The sequence below is a fragment of the Lygodium microphyllum genome, chromosome 13 (assembly GCF_053477565.2).
Source record: "Lygodium microphyllum isolate KBCC chromosome 13, Lygodium_microphyllum_v1.1.10, whole genome shotgun sequence".
Classification (NCBI taxonomy): domain Eukaryota; kingdom Viridiplantae; phylum Streptophyta; class Polypodiopsida; order Schizaeales; family Lygodiaceae; genus Lygodium; species Lygodium microphyllum.
The window spans coordinates 94,035,103-94,051,667 of record NC_141147.1 but is presented as its reverse complement, the minus strand read 5'-3'; the positions used below and the strand labels follow the sequence as shown (position 1 = coordinate 94,051,667).

Sequence of the window (16,565 nt, the reverse complement as noted above, 5' to 3'; positions counted from 1 at the left end):
TTGAGGCAGGCAGACACTCCTTTAGGGAGCAGGTCATTGTGATTGGACAGCCAGGGCAGTGCCTGCGCTACCATGACTTTGGGCACCAGGCAGCAGAGTGTACGCGCTTCGGTGCTAGGGTGGCTCCGCCAACAAGCCCACAGGTGGATGCGGACGGTTTCACATGAGTACAGAGACGACAGAGAGGGAGATGGCAGGGGGGAGCGACACAGGGAGTAGGTTGGCGAGCGACGCCCCCTCGGCAAAGCACTCCACAGCCCCCCCTTGCCCGCCCCACCCGGTAGGACTACAACCCCCCACATCCACCACCCACGCCACAGACTGCCTCGCCTAAGTTCCCACAGCCCCCACACCCACCCCCCTCTACATCCCATGACCCCCAACCCCCACTGACCCTGGCCCACAACCCCCCCTTTCCACGACCACCAGTCCCCCCATACACCCGCCGTGCATCCCCGTCCATCCCACTATCCCTCGATCCTCTTCCCCCCCACCACCTCCCCTACTGAGCACCCCCCCTTTCCAGGGCCACCAGTCCCCCCATACACCCGCCATGCATCCCTGTCCATCCCAACATTCCTCGATCCTCTTTCCTCCCACCACCTCCCCTACTGAGCACCCCCCCTGATCCGCACCCAATTCAGGTGGTCCCTCCCAATCCCAGCTCCCATCCTCCCATAGGAGGTGATGAGCCACACACACCTACTTCCTCCTCACACCAACAGTCCTCCCCCTCCCATACAGCCACCAGCTCATCTACCCCTGCCACCCATCACACCTTCCCGAGACAGGCGCAACTATTGCCACAAGAGTTCTTCCACAGTGGCCCATGGTCCTACTTGAGAGTTGCGGAGCGCGGAGAGTTCCCACTACCTCTAGAGGTGGGGATCTTCGTGGTTCATAAGTCAAGGAGGGGCAAGGTTCATCTACTAGCACCACCGAATAGACCAAACTACACCTTTTTTCTTCAATCCTCTCACTCAAGGGAGTGGACGACTACACAGATAGAGGAGGAGTTGAAGAGTCAGGTGGTGGATCACATCTCCCAGTGGATGGGAGATAAAGGATTAGCATTGTTTGCATAGCAGTGGCCTGGGTGCATGATGGACATTAACCAGTGGGCTGGTGTCGAGGTCTTGCACTTGAGCATTATCTTTCGAGCCCCTCCACAATGGAGAGCTCTAAGGGACGAGATCGAGTGGCCCCTTGCACAAGCGGCCCGTTTCTACCAGTGTACCGAGTCACGACTCTTAGCATGGCAACATGGCTCATAGATGCATTGATAGTACCACCTAGAGCATCTATCATCCCTATGGTCCGCGGCCAAGGGCCACCATGGCGGACTGGAGTTCCCCGTCCAGATCGGCAGTAAAGTGTACTTGCATGCCTCATAGTTTCTCCTCCTCATCAGTAGCCTCCACACCGAACAGATGCCTATTTGGTCAATCACAAGTTTCCCCATGAGTTTACACCTAGCATCCTAGAATGTGAATAGCCTCCACTACAGTGAGGCACATGGTTCCAGGAAGTTGATTGTTTGGCACGCGCTGCATGCTGCCCTAGCCGGACGGATCGACATCTTGCTTCTACAAGAGCACAAGCTCACCCCCACCCAAGCCTAGCGGGTAGGGAAGGTGATGCCAGGCAACTCGCACACTTACTGGGAGCACGCCATAGGTGCCCACCGCAGGAGTGGAGGCGTATGCACCTCTATTGGCCCAAGTCTCACCGCCTGTGTACGAGACCACGAGACGATAGTGGCAAGGAGGGTTCTATGGGTCAGATTGGATATTGGGGACTCATGCCTTGGAGTCCTCAATGTCTATGCCCCTACGGAGGTTAGGGAACGCAACAAGTTCTGGGTGGAGATCACGAATGGACTCCCAGAGGTGGACTCTTGGATCGTTGGAGGAGACTTCAACAATCTGCAGGCTCTGGAGGACCAGCAGAGCAGAGGCAGTAACTACCAAGGCATGGCTGGGGAGGAGCAGGAGGCATGGGGGGTCTTTTTGTTGGCAGTCAGAGCACGCGATGCCTGGAGAGACCCTACCTTTCATAGGAGGGAGAGGTCACTAGACTTCTCTTAGCAATACAGGCGGCTAGGTGGAGTTCTACTGGAGCGGTTAGACAGGTTTTATGTGGGAGAGTGGGGAGGCTCCCATGGAGGCCAGATTGAGCAGTTGGCAGGCACCACGTTGTCCGATCACTGCCCGGTTCTCCTGACACTTAACCCCTCAGCATCCGCCCTAGACACATGATCCTGTCGAATCCCTGACTCGATTTATAGGAGGGAGGAGGTGACGAGACAGATAGAGCAAATTTGGACCAGAGAGGGTAGGAGGGACCAGATAGCAGAGGAGGTTGTTGAGGTCCCAGCAGAGTCGAGCTGAATCTGCCAAGAGGCAGCCATACAGGCCAGGCAGCAGAGTTGGGAGACGGGACCTTGCAGCCACGCAGAGATTATTGCAGGAGGCACCAGGGGATCCCACCCTCCACCCACAAGAGGTGCGCACGCAAGCAGCCATTGCTGGCCTAGAGGACAGGCGCTCGGAGTTCTCTTTCCAAACCTCAGCAACCTTCTAGGCACGAAAGTGGGATACAATGTGCAGGGAGTTCTTCCAGGTGCACCAGCCTCACACCCCAAGAGAGCATATACGCAGCCTCCGAGATCAGTATGGGAGGACCCGTTCTAGCCCAGGCAAGGTGATGGAGATTTCCACCGACTATTACACGCACCTTTTCCAGCAGGACAGATGCCAGGGAGTCTCTCCGCATGCCTTATCAATCTTATCCCCAAAGGGGGGGACCGGTTGGAGCTTTCCCAGTGGAGACCGATCACCTTATTGTCAGTGGCCTATAAGGCACTCGCAAAGATGATTGGTAGGCGTCTACGCCCCATGCTTCCAGATATCATCCATGACACTCAGACAGGCTTTGTCCAGGATAGAAGCATCCTAGACAATGTATTTACCTTCTTTGAGGCGATAGAGTGGACTAAGAACAGTGGGCAGAGACTGGCCATACTACCCTTGGATTTCGAGAAAGCTTATGACAGGGTGGATTGGGATTTCCTAGAGGGCATCATGGTGAGGTTGGGATTCCCCTAAGCTTGGATTAGTGGGATCTCCGCCCTGCATAGATCGGCCACCAGCAGGGTTCTCATAGACGAAAGGCGAGGGGAGGAGTTTCGGCTAGAGAGATCGGTTCGACAGGGTTGCCCCTTGGCCCCATACCTGTTTCTACTCTTCGCAGATGCGATGTCTCACTTTCTCAGGTCACGTGTGAGCGGATTACGCGGCCTGCGACTTCCAGTAAGAGAGGAGACTGAGTTGTTAGACTGAGTACCCAGATGATATAGCCCTCTACATAGAGGACGATGAGTTGATACTAGAGAGAGTGAGGCTGGCTCTTGACATATTTTGTTTTGCAACGGGAGCAAAAATCAACTGGCGAAAGTCAATTGGTTTCCTCACAGACCCAGACTCTAGCATGGAGTGGGGCGTCAACCTGGGATTTAGATGGGTGAGCAGAGGGCAGACGTCCGGTACCTAGGGTTCCAGGTGGAACTCGATATCACTCCTGCCAAGCAGTTTCTTCCTGTCCTTGATTCTATTCGGAGGAAACTGACCTACTAGAGCACGGTTCGCCTCTCTCTAGCCGGACAAGCCTTGGTGGTTAACCACGTCCTCCTAGCGACAGCCTGGTACATCGTCTCGTGTTAGTGTTTCTCCTCATCATGTGTAGTGCAGCTTTGCCGCCTAGTGCGGAATTTCCTTTGGTCAGGGTTTGATGGTTCCAAGAATTCCAAGGCCAAGGTGGCGTGGGTGACCATCATATTGTGAGAGTGCGTTGCGGAAGAGGGAATACGAACACGGAGGGAGAGAGAGAGAGAAAGCACAAAATAAGAAAGAGAAATCTGCACTGACTGAAATGAATGATGAATACACTGAAATGGACTGATCAGTCCCTGCACGCAGCCCACAGCGTCAATGAGGGCACCAGATCAGGCTGATGATGATGGCAACACCACCACGGGGGTGAAGGAGTGTCGGAATCTGCAAGAAGACAAGTGACCAAGTGGGGAGGGGGGCTGCCAATAAATAGGCAAAAGGACAAACCCTAACCCTAACCCTAAAATGGGCCCAAACCCTAAAATGCCCTAAAATGGGCGCCCCACAACAGTGACCAAAAAGTGGCCGGGCAGCCAGTGGCTGCCCACTAAAAGAGGCCAAAAAGAAATACACAACCTAAGACAGCCAGTCGAGAGTGACTAGCCTCCCCCATCATAACACATGACAGACATGTCAGAGCTCCTAATGTCCTCGTCTGACTCAGACTGAGGCTCACAAGCAGGAGATGACAAGGCATGACAAACATGACTGCTAACACCCCCTCTCAGATCCTGGATGTGGCTGAAGGCCAAAGAAGAAATAGATCCTGGGGTGGCAAGAGGAATGCCAATGTCGATGAAGTCCGTCGATGTAGACTGCCGCTGAAGGAGCTCCTCACGATCCTGGGAATCCCCCTCTAAAACACTAGGGGCCAAAGAATCCACAGCCGCATCACCGAGATTGTCCCCCTCTGAAAGGGATGGGGGGTACGAGGGAAGCACCGGAGGAGAAGGTGGGGGATGGGAAGGAACCTATGGAATAGAAGGTGCACAAGTGGAAACGGGTGTAGCAATAGACTGCCGCGGAGGACCTTGCATCAAAGAAGGGGAATGGAGCCTGTAAAGCCCGCTCTCCTGCCAACCTGTAGATAACAGCTCCTGTAGAAGAATCCTCAATAACAACGGCATGCTCGGTAAAGATCACTCGTGTGCCAAGCCTCGTAAGGCCATGAACTGAGAGGAGGGAAAGGCCCAAATCCGGAACATGTAGGGCCTGTGAAAAGGAGCTTGAAGGTCGGTCGGTAAACAAAGGCAATGTGCCAACACCACTAATAGGCACCGATAAAATGTCGCCAACAGTGACTAAACCCTCTGATGGATGGAGATCCTGTAACAAATCACCTCGGGGAGTCATATGACTCGAAGCACCACTGTCCACTAACCAAGGCTGCGCAGAAGACACTGCAGCCACGGAAGAAGGATCCTCCTCCAAAGCACGGATATGAAGTTGATGAGAAGACATCTTCCAATCTGCAAGACACCAAAGAAAACTTTGCCGATGCCGAATAATGACCAGCAGTATGGTCACCAATCACCAAAACACAGGCGGGGGAGGCCTACAGACACCTGGAGCTGCAAAACGCAAGGTTGTCTGATGAATATCACCAAGATAGAAGCTGCCAGCACCAAAACGTAGCCTGGGAATAGGTCACCAGCAGGAAAAGAGCCGCCTGGAGATGGAATGACAGCCAGATCAGCAAAACGCAGACTGGAGGAGTGTCGCCCAGCTGGAGAAGTGGCCGGCCTGACTGAAAACGCAAGCAGGAACTGGTTTGTGATGACATGGCAGCCTCTGGAGGGGGGCGCCTGCAGCAAACGCAAGGCTGGTGACACGTGGCAGCTTCTGGAGGGGGCGCCTGCAGCAAACGCAAGGATGTTGACCTCCTGGAAGGGCCGCCTTGACTGTTGGGGATGAGGCCAGCAGCAAACGCAAAGATTTGGGTGATCTCCCGCGTAAATCTCAGCTCCGTGTACTCTCCTTTGGCTCTGGTACCATGTGAGAGTGCGCTGCGGAAGAGGGAATAGGAACACGGAGGGAGAGAGAGAGAGAAAGCAGAAAATAAGGAAGAGAAATCTGCACTGACTGAAATGAATGCTGAATACACTGAAATGGACTGATCAGTCCCTGCACGCAGCCCACAGCGTCAGTGAGGGCACCAGATCAGGCTGATGATGATGGCAGCACCACCACGGGGGTGAAGGAGTGTCGGAATCTGCAAGAAGACAAGTGACCAAGTGGGGAGGGGGGCTGCCAATAAATAGGCAAAAGGACAAACCCTAACCCTAACCCTAAAATGGGCGCAAACCCTAAAATGCCCTAAAATGGGCGCCCCACAACAGTGACCAAAAAGTGGCCGGGAAGCCAGTGGCTGCCCACTAAAAGAGGCCAAAAAGAAATACACAACCTAAGACAGCCAGTCGAGAGTGACTAGCCTCCCCCATCATAACACATGACAGACATGTCAGAGCTCCTAATGTCCTCGTCTCTGACTCAGACTGAGGCTCACAGGCAGGAGATGACAAGGCATGACAAACATGACTGCTAACACATATGACATAGGTCAGAGGGAGGGCTTCGGATCACAGACCCAGAGTATCAGAGTACGGCCCTCTTAGACAAGCTAGTTGTTTGCAATCTCACACCAGGCGGGCAGACTTGGAAGGTCTTATTGTAGGAGGGCCTTCAAGACTGTAGATCGAGGCTTGGCGGTGAGTGGAGGCCGTGCCGTCCCTCAGATGGATCTTCACGTCAACCCAGATCACCCCCCCCAAAGATCACCTTTCCTTGACAGCTTGCTCTGCATGTGGCAAGGCCTCCATAAGGCCCTAATCCAGAGCCCCCAAGGCTGCCAAGAGGAGATAGACCGTCAGCCGGTGATCTGGAACCCCCAAGTCAAAGATCGGAAAGGGGCACAGATAGGTGAGCGCCCCCACATCCAGTGGGCTGCCGGCCCGGCTCATACCATCAGGACATAGAGGGAGGTGTACATGATGGTGAACGAGGAGGTGTTGCAGCGAGTATCAGGCTGCCAAAGAGAAGTGGAGTTGAGAAGAAGGGAGATAGGCGTAGCAATACCTCCGGAGTGGCTTGCTCCCTCGATACGAGAGCCGATAGAGCCCGCGGAGGTATGGGCAGCTAGGTTTTCACCAGCAAGTATCCCCCTTCAAGTGGCAGGTAGAGTGGGTGGCGCCCTGCAGGGGACTTTCTTCGCCGTTCAGGAGGAGGGACGTATGGCCCTTGACAGAGGGCAGCACAATGAGGGGATTGCCGCCCTTTTGTGGAGGAGGATCTGGGTGGTGGGCCTTCAAGGGAAGACATGGCGACTAGACCCCTATGTTTTCTAGAAGGAGCTCAAGGAGTGGCGCCTTTGGATCTGGGAGGGCAAACCACTTGATGAGTTGGAGTGGAATCTACGAGAGTGGCTATGGCCGGCCTCTACGGTCGGCAAGAAGCCACCAAGGTCCCTAGAGTACACTGCCAGGATTGGCAAACATGTACTGATGCAGGAGGATATGGACTGGGCGCCGTCACGTAGCAAACACTGGGCGGAGCACAGCATCACAGAGCCCTTCCAACGGACCTTCTGGCGGTGCCTATGGGATAGCAGGAGACTGAGGAGGGTGTCGTATTTCTTATGGCTAGTGGCACATGGAGGCTTCGCAGTGGGAAGTTGGCTTGCCCAGATGCAGGAGGATGATTGTAAGTACTACACACAGCAGCCTCTAGAAACCCCAAAGCACTACCTTTGGTCATGTGAGGAGGCACAGCTCGTGTGGAGAGAAGCATGACGCATCCTTCGCCGTATAGCACCCAACCTTGGATGTATCTCATAGGGAGCTTTCTATTCGCAGGCAGTAACCCAGGGCCGTCACCTTCTGTATGAGGCCGAGATGCATGACATGATATTCATTATCGAGATAGGGCTGTGCGCAGTGGTCGGTTTGGAGGCTCTACCCATCCGCCAGGTATACTGGAGCCATCAGCAAACCGCTCGGAGGTATGGGAGATCATAGGGAGTCTTACTGGATGGCATATCTGGAAGGCGCGGTGTCAGGAGGCTTTCAACAGAGAGAGACTTTCAGCACATGCGACCTTAGCAGAGCTCTGGATCTCCATCATCCACTCCCTCTGCAACCGATGGGATCAGGTGCAAGGCGAGTCCAGGGCTCGTCAAGAGCTCCGAGGTCACTTCATGAGCACTTGGGGCGGCTAGGGTCTGTTCTTCGTGATGCAGGCAAGCAGCCCCAGTTGGCGATATACCCCCCCCCCCCCCCCCCCCCATGGCTTCTTATCCCCATCCCCCCTAGACCGCCTTGAGAGGCTTGTATAGTCTGTTGAGCATGAGCACTCTATTGTAATCAGTTTTTTGAGTAATATAATCAGCCACATTTTACTTGCAAAAAAAAAAAAAAAGAACGGATGCCCCACCAAAGCTTTGAAGAAAATTACACCTTTTGAGGCTTGGAACAGCCGGAAACCTTCTGTTGGACACTTTCGTACCTTTGGGTGCCTTGCATATGCACATATTCCAAAGGTACTCAGAAAAAAGTTAGATGACAAGGCTATCAAATGCATTTTTGTGGGTTATAGCAGTGAAAGCAAAGGATTCAAACTCTATGATCCTATTTCTAAAAAGGTGTTTCTTAGTAGGGATGTACTATTTGATGAAAAATCAGAATTATTCCTGGCTGGTTTAGACACACATTAGGCTGCCCGTGATGTATTTGAAGGGCTGCTACCCATTACATTTGGTGATTCAGCTGGAGTTTCAACAAGTGAACTCAATGTTCAACCAGCTACTCCTTTGGAAAATGCAGAAAATCAGCCATTGGCTGATCTGAATATTCAGCAAAGTGTTGAAACTGAAATTCAACAAGAGCTTATGCACAGTCAAGAGGCAAGACAAATGCCTAGATGGTATTTACAGACTATGAAAGATAGTCATCTGGATGCACCCATGGCTGGTCGTACTAGAAGGCAAGCTCATATGCATGATACTGTACATACCATGGAGTTCGTTATGGCAGCAATCACCCTTGATGATGAGGAGCCTAAATGTTTTGAGAATGCACAACAGAGTGTGCAATTGGATGGCAGCAATGAAAGCTAAATTGGATTCTATCACTAAGAATCAAGCATGGGGTTTGGTGTCTTTGCCATTTGGGATGAAAGCCATTGGAACAAAATGGGTCTACAAGCTGAAACGGAATGCAGATGGATCCATTGACACAAATACAAGGCAAGGCTTGTAGCTAAAGGCTATGCACAGAAGAAAGGCATTGACTATGAGGAGACATTTCCTCCTACTTCTCGCATAACGACCATTAGGTCTATGGTTGCTTTGGCTGCTCATTATGGATGGATTGTGTATCAGTTGGATATTAAAACTACATTCTTACATGGGGAACTTGATGAGGAAGTATATGTACAACAGCCCGTTGGTTTTGCAGTTGAGGGCTTGGAACACTTGGTTTGCAAGCTAAAAAAAGCTTTATATGGTTTGAAACAAGCTCCTAGAGCTTGATATGCAAAGACAGATGCTTTCTTGCTTAGCCAAGGGTTCATAAACAGCTCATCTGAGTCTATCCTTTACGTATGTAAAGAGGGGGGATCAATGCTGATCATTTGTCTTTATGTTGATGATCTCTTGCTTACAAGGACACATGCTGATCAGATTTCAGCATTTAAAAAAAATTTGCAGCAAACTTTTGACATGTCAAACTTGGGATCTTTGCATTATTACTTGGGCATTCAGTTCATACATGACGCTAGAGGTATTGGGTTATCACAGTCAAGATACATTGGTAAACTTCTTGAGAAGTTTGGCTTCCAAGATTGCAAGCCAGTCTGTACACCAATGGAACCTGGACTAAAGTTGTCATTACATGATGATAGTGATTTGTTTTATATACACACATATACTCCAGCAGTTGGATGTCTTATTTACCTATCAATACTAGGCCAGACATACAATTTGCAGTTTCAGCCCTGAGCAAATATATGCATCAACCATGCATGTCACATTGGCAAGCTATTAAGCATGTCTTCCGTTACTTGCAGGATACTAGATCTCTTGGATTGCTTTATGCCAAAGGGGGACCACTGCAATTACATGCTTACAGTGATTTTGATTGGGCTGGTGATTATGATTCACGTCACTCCACTAGTGGCAATTGTTTCTTTCTAGGCTCGTCTTGCATATCTTGGCTTAGCAAGAAACAGTCCACTATTGCCGCATCGTCATGTGAAGCTGAATACAAGGCAGCTTTCACTACCACAGTTGAATGCGTATGGATTAGACGCCTGGTAGCTGATCTGGATGTATCTGTTACAGAGCCTACTCCTTTGTTCGCTGATAGTCAGAGTGCCGTTGCAGTGGCATGGAACCCATTGTTTCATGCAAGCACGAAACACATTGAGATACATTATCACTTTATCAGAGAGAGGCTACATGCAACTGATATTAGCCTTGTCTATTGTCCAACCACCAGTAATGTGGCAAACATCTTTACCAAAGCTCTTCCTCATGACAAATTTGAAGCATTTCTCGATGCTTTAAATTCGATCTCCTTTGGTGGCGGATGATCCTTGTACTCTTGATCACTCTTCACTCCAGGATGGTGTTTGTTGGGTATTTCACTCATGCCTCACTTACGCCTACGCTCACATTGGAGTGTTGATGATGATCAGTAGGACACTGGGGCACTTTTTACTCTCGGTAGGAGAGGTTTTTTTTCCCAGACATATGGTATTATTTCGTATGTGCTTATGACACACACTTACGGGCACTTACCGTGTTCGGGTTTAACACCCCCTACAACCCTAAGGTTTAAGGGTTGTACCTTGTACTTTCAGCTCACACTCTTTCAGTCTATTGCATTGGGTGTCGTGCTTCACTCTCACACTGTCTACTATTATCTATGCTGAGCTTTGATCCTGCCTTCCCTCACAATGCGAATGCACTTGGCCACAGGCCTGGAGGGTAAACTCCATTCCCCCGCTCTCGGACGGACCATGGGGGTGATAGATGCTCCAAGCGGTACAACCAGGGTGTCTATCGGCCAAGCTGAGAAGCGTGACTTTGTGTACTGGTAGCAGCGGACAGCCTGTGTGAGGGGCCACTCAATCACATCCATCGGAGAGCTCCATTGAGTAGGGGATCGAAAATAATGCTCACATGTGGGACCTCGGCTCCACTCCACCAATTAATGTCCATCATGCACCCTAGCCACTACTAGGAAAAGAGTGCTAGCCCTCCTTCACCCATCCACACAGGGTGATGTGGTCTACAACCTGGACCCTCACTTCCTCCTCTATCCTTGTCATCGTCCAGTTTCCTGAATGAGAGGTCTAAAAGAAGAAATCATAGTTTGGTCCATCCGGTGGTGCTAGTAAATGGACCTTGCCACTACTTGACTTGCGGACCATGAAGATCCCAGCCTCCAGAGGGAGTGAAAACTCTCTGCGCTCCGCAACTCTCAAATAGGACCACGAACCACTGCGGAAAAACTCTTGTGGAAGCAACTACGTGTGTCGAGGGAAAGTGTGACGGGCGGCTAGTGGGCCACATGAGCTAGTGGTGGGTGGGTGTGTGTATGTGGGGTGGGGGGTTGTTGGGCTGCCGGCGAGAAGAAGATATGGGCGTGTGAGGCTCGTCACCCCGTGTGGAAGGGAGGGGAATTTGTGGGGGGGGGGGAGGGGGGGGGACACATGTACTAGGTGAGGATCAAGGGGGACTAGTTGACGGGGGAGATGGTGAGGGAAGAGGAAGAGTGAGGTGATGGGGTGATTGGAAGTATGGGGCAGGTGTGAGGGGGGGCAAGTGGCCCCGGAAAGGGGGGGCTGTGGAATAGGTTCGGGGGGCAATCCATAAGGTGGGGGTGGGCAGGGGGGATCTTTGGTGGGGTGGGTTGTGACCTCTCAGTGGGTGGTGGGGGTGGAGGACTGCAATCCTGCTAGCTGGGACGGGCGTGGAGCTGCTGCGGGGTGCTCTGACGGGGGTGTGTCACTTGCTCTCCTACTCTCTACTCTCGTGGCTACGGGGGGGGTGGTTGGGATGTCAGCGAGAAAAAGATATGGGCGTGTGAGGCTTGTCACCCCCTATGGAAGGGGGGGGAATGGGTGGAGGGGGACACATGTACTGGGTGAGGATCAGGGGGGCTAGTCGGCAGGGGGGGAGATGGTGCAAAAGAGGAAGAGTGAGGGATGATGGGGTGATCGGAAGCATGTGGTGGCGAGCGTGAGGGGGGGCAAGTGGCCCCGGAAAGAGGGGGCTGTGGGATAGGGTCGGGGGGCAATCCATGAGGTGGGGGTGGGCAGGGGGGCTGGGGGATCTTGGGTGGGGTGGGTTGTGCCGTCTCAGTGGGTAGTGGGGGTGGAGACCTGTGATCCTGCAACTGGGACAGGCGGGAGCTGTTGCGAGGTGCTCTGACAGGGGCCTGTCGCCCGCCCTCCTGCTCTCTACTGTCGTGGTTGTGTTTGAGGGGCTGGCTAAGGCCACCCCTGCCATCTCCCTCTCTCTCGTCGCGCTGAGCCATCTTGGCATTCACCTGCGGGTTTGCCGGTTGAGCCGCCTTGGCTCCAAAACACATGCAATTTACTGCCTGATGCCCAAAGTCATGGCATCGTAGGCATTGACCAGGCTTCCCTGTCACAATAACCTGCTGCCTGAAAGAGTGTCTGCCTGCCTCAATCTCAAGAAACTTAGATATGTCCATTGTATCTTCCACAACCACCCGTACCTTCGGGACTCCTACGGTTGTCACTGCATCCGCGAATGAGGGAGGGTGACTGCGTACCTAGGAAACTTGTTGTGGAGCGCGAAGTCCTCCACTATGAAGCCACTATACCAGGGAACCATGTAGATGACCCCCTTTGTAGAGGCATAAGGTGAGCTATCCACTAGCTCACGGGCTGTATCCGCAGAGGTGAGTCGGACCATGAAGATCCCCTGACCCATGAGAACTGCCTCCGCAATCTGTGATGTGCCAATGCGTAACGTGGCGTGAAGCCAATCCCGAAGCTGGGCCCTGGATGGAGAGTGTCCTACGACCTGTCCAAAGATTGTTGTTTCTTTCAGTTCCAGCTCTATGGCACGGACAGATAAGAGTTGTTCCTCAAAAAGGACGACGTGCAAGGTGTTTGAGGGGGGGCACTCGCAAAATGCACTGGCGTCTGACCAGAGGTTTCCATTGCGTGTCACTACTGAGGACCTACCAAGCTAGCTGCTGTGATACCAGGGGAAATGTTGCTGCAGATGGAGGGAGCAACGGCATTTGTAGTAATCCTCCTTTGGTCCTTATTTTCATTCTTCCAGCGGTAATATATTGCATGTGAGGAAAAGAACCACTTGTAGTCAATCCAGATCCTCCTTGGATCTGGCAGAAGCACACTTTTCAAGGTCTCTTTCAAACAGCACACCAATCCTCTTGTGCCAAGCTAGTCTACTGTCAATGTGCACCTTTAATTGCAGTCAACCTGAATAATTGAGCAATGCCCCAGTGACCAGTCTGGCCATCAATTTCCCTCCCTCCTCCCACTATTTTTGACTGTCTTTATCATAAAATTGATTTTGATCATCAGATTTAGGAAATATATTGACACGTTATTTAAGAAACTAACAAAAAGCCAACTGAGAATTTGAAAAGGGGCTAAGAAATAAAATTATTCATTGTAGCAATGTCACAAGTTGTCTATTAACACCTTTGAAATGGTCATCAGGAAACACGGGGACATCAAAGTAAACCAATCCTCTTCGGTATAGGCCGCATACAACCTCAGGATCGAGTAGCCCAAATATGTTGACCTCCTCTTTGCAGATTTTGTCTATTACCGCAATTTCATCCTCAGTAAGTTTCTATCAAAGCAGCCACACTTAAGGTCAGCTTCAATAGGTTTTGAATAAATGAACTCAAGCATCATAATGACAGGCAACTGTGGACATGCACATCCGAACCTCAATGATATGCACCACATAACATCAGTAAATTGAATATAGTTATTCATGAGCAAAAGAACATGTTCACACATTTCTTTGATCACTGTTTCAAAATGGGGAAGGTGAAACATTGAGAAGTGTGAGACTCTTCAAATACAAAGAGTGGAGAAAGACTTGAAAGATTTCTCCTTGACAAATTGAAAAAAAGAATAAATGAGTACGTGTAAGGTCCCTGTTTATATAGGCCAAGGTACATATAAGCCAGCTTGTAAACGCATAAGTCTGTTAACATGGTTAGACACTCTCTTTCTAAAAGGTGTGTTCACAAAGTCCACGTGATGTGCATAAGGTCCCTTCGTTCATGGGTAATCGAAACCATGACACAAAATCCAAAATGTAGGTCCTAGTAAGAAGGCCTAACTTTTGCAAGGCAAGGTCTTAACCGAGTATATGATCAGTGTCCCAAATTATTAACTTGCCAATCACCTCAATAGTGTCGTCCGACTAGGTAGCCCAATATGATGCACATGTTCCAAACAGACTGCAAAGACTATAACTTCTGGCCTTCCCAAGTCATATGCATGTGCTTGCATACACCCACAAGCCACAACCCTCAGACTCTTGTCACTGATAGTTCATAATACAGGACAAAGTGCTTAACAGGTACTTTGTAATCAGATATTAGGATTCATGACTTCAAGACAGACATTGCATGTAACTATACATTGAATAATTATCCACACAATTACTCTTCAAGGGTCTCTACTAATTATTAGACGCACTTCACACAAACCCTCTTCAGTTCAGACCTTCAAGTCAAACATCATATAAGAATAATCTTAGCACAGAGTATGGGCCTTACCCGAAATTCTTCCAGAGAGAGATTAACCACACAAACTGTCCACCAAGTCTCAATTGGAAAGTCAACAGGCTGTGTGGGCATCAATTCCTTGATGATTGATTTGTTCAATTTCCACATTAGCCTCTGAAAATGTAGATCATCCAATAAATATATCTTATCAGCATAGTTATTGACTTTATTGAGACCATACTGAAAATAACTTGATACTAAGGAACAGAGTTTCAAGGAATGGCACAAGATTGCTAATAGCACACTCATGCCCTAGGCCAGATTGATGCATTTTACACCATGTAAATAAATGCAACTGTAATGGTTAAAATCAGTATCTGCGAGTACCTTCGCTACAGAGTAACAAGAGACGAATAAGGATCCTGTTTTAGGCCAAAATTTTAGAGAGCTCAGGCATATCTGTCAATGATGTTTCAAACTCCTCATACAACAATAATAAACCTATTTCACCGTACTAACAAACCAGTGAAATTATCTAGAGCTTTAAAGCCATTAACAATTTGGATGCATGTCTTTTTTATTCCGATAAGTATGCAAAGTACAAGACAACACTGATAAAGAGTTACAAAGTTTACTCAGAGATATATGAAAAATTACAAGCGGACAGACAAATTGTTACAAAGTTGTCCATAGCTAGCAATGCTATTTCATACTTAGCAAGTTTGCAACTTAGCATGGGTCCCATAAAGTCAATCCTCCATTTCTCAAAAGGTTGATGGGCAAGAATTGGCACAAGCTTCATCCTATCTTTCTCGATGGGTACTTTCATGTGCTGACATTTGTCATAATGGTTTACAAACCATGTTACATTGTTAATAGTGTTGGCCACCAAAGTTGGGATTGCAAAACCTTTCGTGTCGTGGTTGTGGCATCAAAATGGCCTCCAGCTACTCTTGCCTGTGCTTGCAGCACATCATCTATCTCATGCTCACATACGCACCTTCTCAGCAATCCATCTTGCCCTAGTGTCCTGCAATCAATTGATAGGGCCTGATTTTAATGAGCAGGTGTGTAAGCCAAGCAATCTCTATTGGGTGTTTAGGAAATCCATTAATCAATACATCTACAATATCATCACCCAATAGGCTGTTAGGTTAGCCTTGAACAGCTGAGCCTCTTACTATAGAATAAACGACTACGAATCCGGGAGATTATTGTCAATTCCAACTGCTTCTCTCCACTTATCACTCTTGACATGTGATCTGTGACATGTCGAGATGCCATCATCTCTAATCTGAGCCCTAGGAAAATCAAAAACAAAATCCATAGCAATGCTTTCCCATGGTCAATCCAATATCTTTAAAGGCCAAAGTAGACCCAAGGTCTCTTTTCTACCATATTTCACCTTGTGGCTGGTGATGCACTCTTGGACAAATACATCTTCCAGCCTCAAAGTGGGCCAATAAAAGAAAGCCTTCAATGCCTCGACCATCATCTCAACACTCCTATGGCCTGAGTATGGTGGAGAATGGCACTCTATAATGACCTTTTGTCTCAAAGGCCTGGTAAAAGCCATCTCTACTAGCATCATGATCAAAGACTTCCAAAGTCATCATTCTGCACATATTGCTCTTTTATCTCATCAAGTTCATGATGACGAATAATCAAGGTGATGCACTCTTGGACAAATACATCTTCCAGCCTCAAAGTGGGCCAATAAAAGAAAGCCTTCAATGCCTCGACCATCATCTCAACACTCCTATGGCCTGAGTATGGTGGAGAATGGCACTCTATAATGACCTTTTGTCTCAAAGGCCTGGTAATAAAGCCATCTCTACTAGCATCATGATCAAAGACTTCCAAAGTCATCATTCTGCACATATTGCTCTTTTATCTCATCAAGTTCATGATGACGAATAATCAACAATGCCAAAACATGTGGCTTTTGCAACAAGCATCAGCCACCACCTTCTTCTTTCCATACGAATGAACAATTTGAAAGTGGAACATGGATAAGAAGTTCACCCAGCTCATGTGCTTCTCTAACACCTTGGACTAAGAGAGTTAAATATCTTAGTTTCATGATTTGTTTGCACTATGAAGTCAGCTGCAAGATGACAACACTTCCAAGTAGTGATAGCATGGA

At 49.5% G+C, this 16,565-nt stretch overlaps 1 protein-coding gene across 2 annotated transcripts in view; it reads right to left on the bottom strand.

Annotated features, from left to right (window-relative positions):
- Positions 1 to 16,565, bottom strand: part of LOC148026914 (FAM91 carboxy-terminus protein) — a 143,822-nt gene that overhangs the window by 24,083 nt on the left and 103,174 nt on the right. For both annotated transcript variants that reach the window (XM_087691437.1, XM_087691436.1), the window contains 2 exons: positions 14,471 to 14,593; positions 13,374 to 13,527 (listed from right to left, as the gene is read on the bottom strand). In XM_087691437.1, coding sequence (XP_087547563.1) covers positions 13,374 to 13,527; positions 14,471 to 14,593 — 277 coding nt within the window. The remainder of the gene's footprint in view (positions 1 to 13,373; positions 13,528 to 14,470; positions 14,594 to 16,565) is intronic.